We start from the raw sequence: 3063 nt of genomic DNA, 5'->3' as shown, positions 1-3063 counted from the left end.
GGAGCTAGCGGTGACAGCTAGCTTCGTCCAATTGTGTAGATTGACATCATCTGACAGGTGAGCCATGATTGGGCAAAGTCATCATGACTTTGCCCAATCATGGCTTCAACTGAGTTCTGAGCCCTGATTTGGCAAAGTCTTGCACTGTACCTGTGGTTAGGTGCAAGCCTTTAACCAATTAGAGCTTCAGAGGGCTCATTGCCTTGTGGGACGTTGCACAGTCGAACAGGCTGCGAACATTCCACAAAGTTCGGCGTTCGGTGAACGCTCGAACAGGCGATGTTCGAGTCAAACTCATGTTCGAATCGAACCGGTGGACCATCCCCAGTGTAGAAACGCAGTAACCATTTTTCCTTTCTTCAGCCCACCACAGGCTGATCACCGGTTATGTTCACCATAGTCATTGGAACGATCCTATACTATGTAAGTACATAAACAATTGCAAGTTCATGAAAGTGAAAAGAAAATGCTACATTTGGAGTTTTAAGGACACCTCCATTGTCATATGCAATGCCCAAAAAGTGTGTAGGTTTTATTATGTGGGATATAATCAGAACCTGGAAGACCCTTTATAATAAAGGTTTTTTTACTGGTAATACATTATCACTGGAACCGGAAATGATAGAAAGTCCAAAATTAAAAGCTTAATAAAACATCATGGAAATTATTGCAATTTAGCCATTCAGACATCACAATTGCAATCTCTCAGCTTGCAGTCATGCCAAGAGAGGATATTTGCCACTCTACCTTTAATCCAATTTTGAAGGCATGTGGCCTAGTATGGTTCAGGAAGAGGGACGGCACATAAATCTGTCTCTTTTCTTGCTCGCCAAGGCTATATGGCTGAATAAGGTCATGTTATGGATTTTAAGGGTAACCCCACACTTTTTTTTTGTTTTGTATTGTTCCTTAAAAAAATAAATCACCATGTGTAAAAATGAGGGGTTTGGGTTCAAAGAGAAATGGCTGACTTTTCAGTCTTTTACCAGCTCTACAGCAGGGATGGACTGCACCTGGGGAGGATGCAGCTCTGTTGGGGGAGATAATGGTAAGAAGGGTGGAGAGGTTTTTTTTGATAAATTCTTTATTTAAGTGTTTTTTCAAGGTGTAGGAATGGGGTCCAGAATAGGGTGAAAGTGAATCCTGTATCCTCAATCCGCTGCAGGTAGCTGAATCCTATCAGAGCGAATTCCGCTGGGAGTGAAGATTTGTTGCCCATGGGTGATGTGACAGAGGTGACCTATGTCCGGGTGTGCTGTTTACGTAGTGCTCTCACAAGGTACTTGCCGCATTGGTTGCCATACTCGTAAAAAGTACGGCAACATTTAAGCATTGTGGACTTAACCCTAGAGCTGCACAGGGTACGGAGTTGTTCCCGCGCCAGACGTAGTTGGGCTCCAATGGTGGACTCAGCATGATGCTTGTGTTGGGTTTCTAGGGTATGGATCTGTGCCAGGAGGGAAGCCACTTCCTTCTGCCTCTGTTTCTTGATCCTGGAGCCCTGGGCAATAAGCAGACCCCTGATAGTAGCTTTGTGCGCCTCCCACACGGTGTAGGGGGGTATCAGGCGTGGTGCTTTCTGTGAAGAACAGAGCACTGTCCCTCCCCAGGGAGTCAGCAAAACCAGGCTCCTGGCAAAGGGAATCGTTCAGTCTTCACCACCAGGGACCGGGAGGAGGGGGTCTACAGATCTAGAAGGAGGGAGACTGGAGCGTTGTCTGAAAGGGTAACATTCCCAATGTCCGTGTGTCGTACCCTGGATATTTGGCGGACTAGAAAGAGATCTATGCGGGTATAACTTTGGTGTAGGGCGGAGAAGTAAGTGTAGTCCCTGGTGGAAGGGTGCTGCATGCGCCATATATCCAGGAGCTGGTGTGAGAAAAGGCAGCGCTTGAGGCGCCGAAGTGTAGCGTAGGAGAGGTGGGAGGAGTGCGAGGAGTTCCAGTGGCATAACCAGAGTTATGGGCGCCCGGGGCAGAAATAATTTTTTTGCCCCCCCATTATATAAACATCCACTGGAACTGTACCCCCCACCCCCACACATGTTTTTCTTTTAATTTTTTTCACATTTTTAATTTTTGTTAAATATTTTATGTTTATTTATTTTTCTATAAACTTTTTTTTTTAAATGTTTTTAATTTGTATTAATTTTTAACCTTAGAGACTGATCCTGACTTTAGTCAGATTCAGATCTCACTAAAAGCTCTTTGATCGTGCCTAGACGAACAGAACTGATACATTTCATTTAAAAGATATACATTGTATCCTTTCATTGAAATGTATCTAAACATCGGGCTCTCGAGCTGTCAAAACAAATAGCAGAGAGGTGAGGTGAGTCACTGCTGCCTCTCTGCTATTTTGAGCTGTCAAATACGGGATCGCAAATTGCGGTCCTCTATTTGCATGTAACGGCTTCATTCTTTCATTAATGAAAGGAAGAAGCTTTTACAAAAAGCTTAATTATTTCATTAATTAATGCCTCAATACTGAGACATTAATGAATGACTGTTAAATGCTGAGAATCAGCAAATACCGGCATTACAAAGCCTGATATAACTCGTCACGTACAGTGTACGTGGCCAGTCATATAGGCACAAAGTGACAAGACGTACACTGTACGTCTCCCGTCACAAAGGGGTTAAAATAGAAAAAGAGATTGAGAACACAGAGTCCTCAATCTCTTTTTCTGTATCCCCTGCTATCAATGAACAGGCATCCTTTATGAGTGTTCCTGTTCATTGATAACATGAGGACTGAGTATGTTTACTATAACTACAACTATGAATGAACAGGAGGGGATATAGATCACTCCCATTCTTTCATAATTGAGGATATAGTAACCATACCATGTCCTCAATTATCTACAAACACTCAGCGATCACTGATTGCTGAGTGTTTGTTTCTTGCTCTCCTCAATGACACGCTGTCACAGGAGGCTGGGCGGGGTGGTGCAGGGAGGAGAGCCCAGCCTCCTGTGACAGCGTGGGCTGTCTCCGCCCCACACCGCTCTGTCGGACTGTGATAGGCGGCTGAGCGGTGTGGGAGGAGAGACACCGGCCGCTC

General features: G+C 44.6%; 1 protein-coding gene across 1 annotated transcript in view; it reads left to right on the top strand.

Moving 5' to 3' along the window:
- Positions 1 to 387: 387 nt before the first annotated feature.
- Positions 388 to 3063, top strand: part of LOC108800804 (vomeronasal type-2 receptor 26-like) — a gene marked incomplete at its 3' end in the record, with an annotated part of 31891 nt that continues 29215 nt past the window's right edge. Inside the window, exon 1 of the mRNA XM_018572815.1 lies at positions 388 to 423. Coding sequence (XP_018428317.1) covers positions 388 to 423 — 36 coding nt within the window. The remainder of the gene's footprint in view (positions 424 to 3063) is intronic.

Source organism: Nanorana parkeri, unplaced genomic scaffold, assembly GCF_000935625.1.
Source record: "Nanorana parkeri isolate BGI_ZX_2015 unplaced genomic scaffold, ASM93562v1 scaffold2140, whole genome shotgun sequence".
Taxonomy (NCBI): Eukaryota; Metazoa; Chordata; class Amphibia; order Anura; family Dicroglossidae; genus Nanorana; species Nanorana parkeri.
The sequence above is the reverse complement of the archived record's forward strand: the minus strand, read 5'-3'. Positions and strand labels throughout refer to the sequence as shown.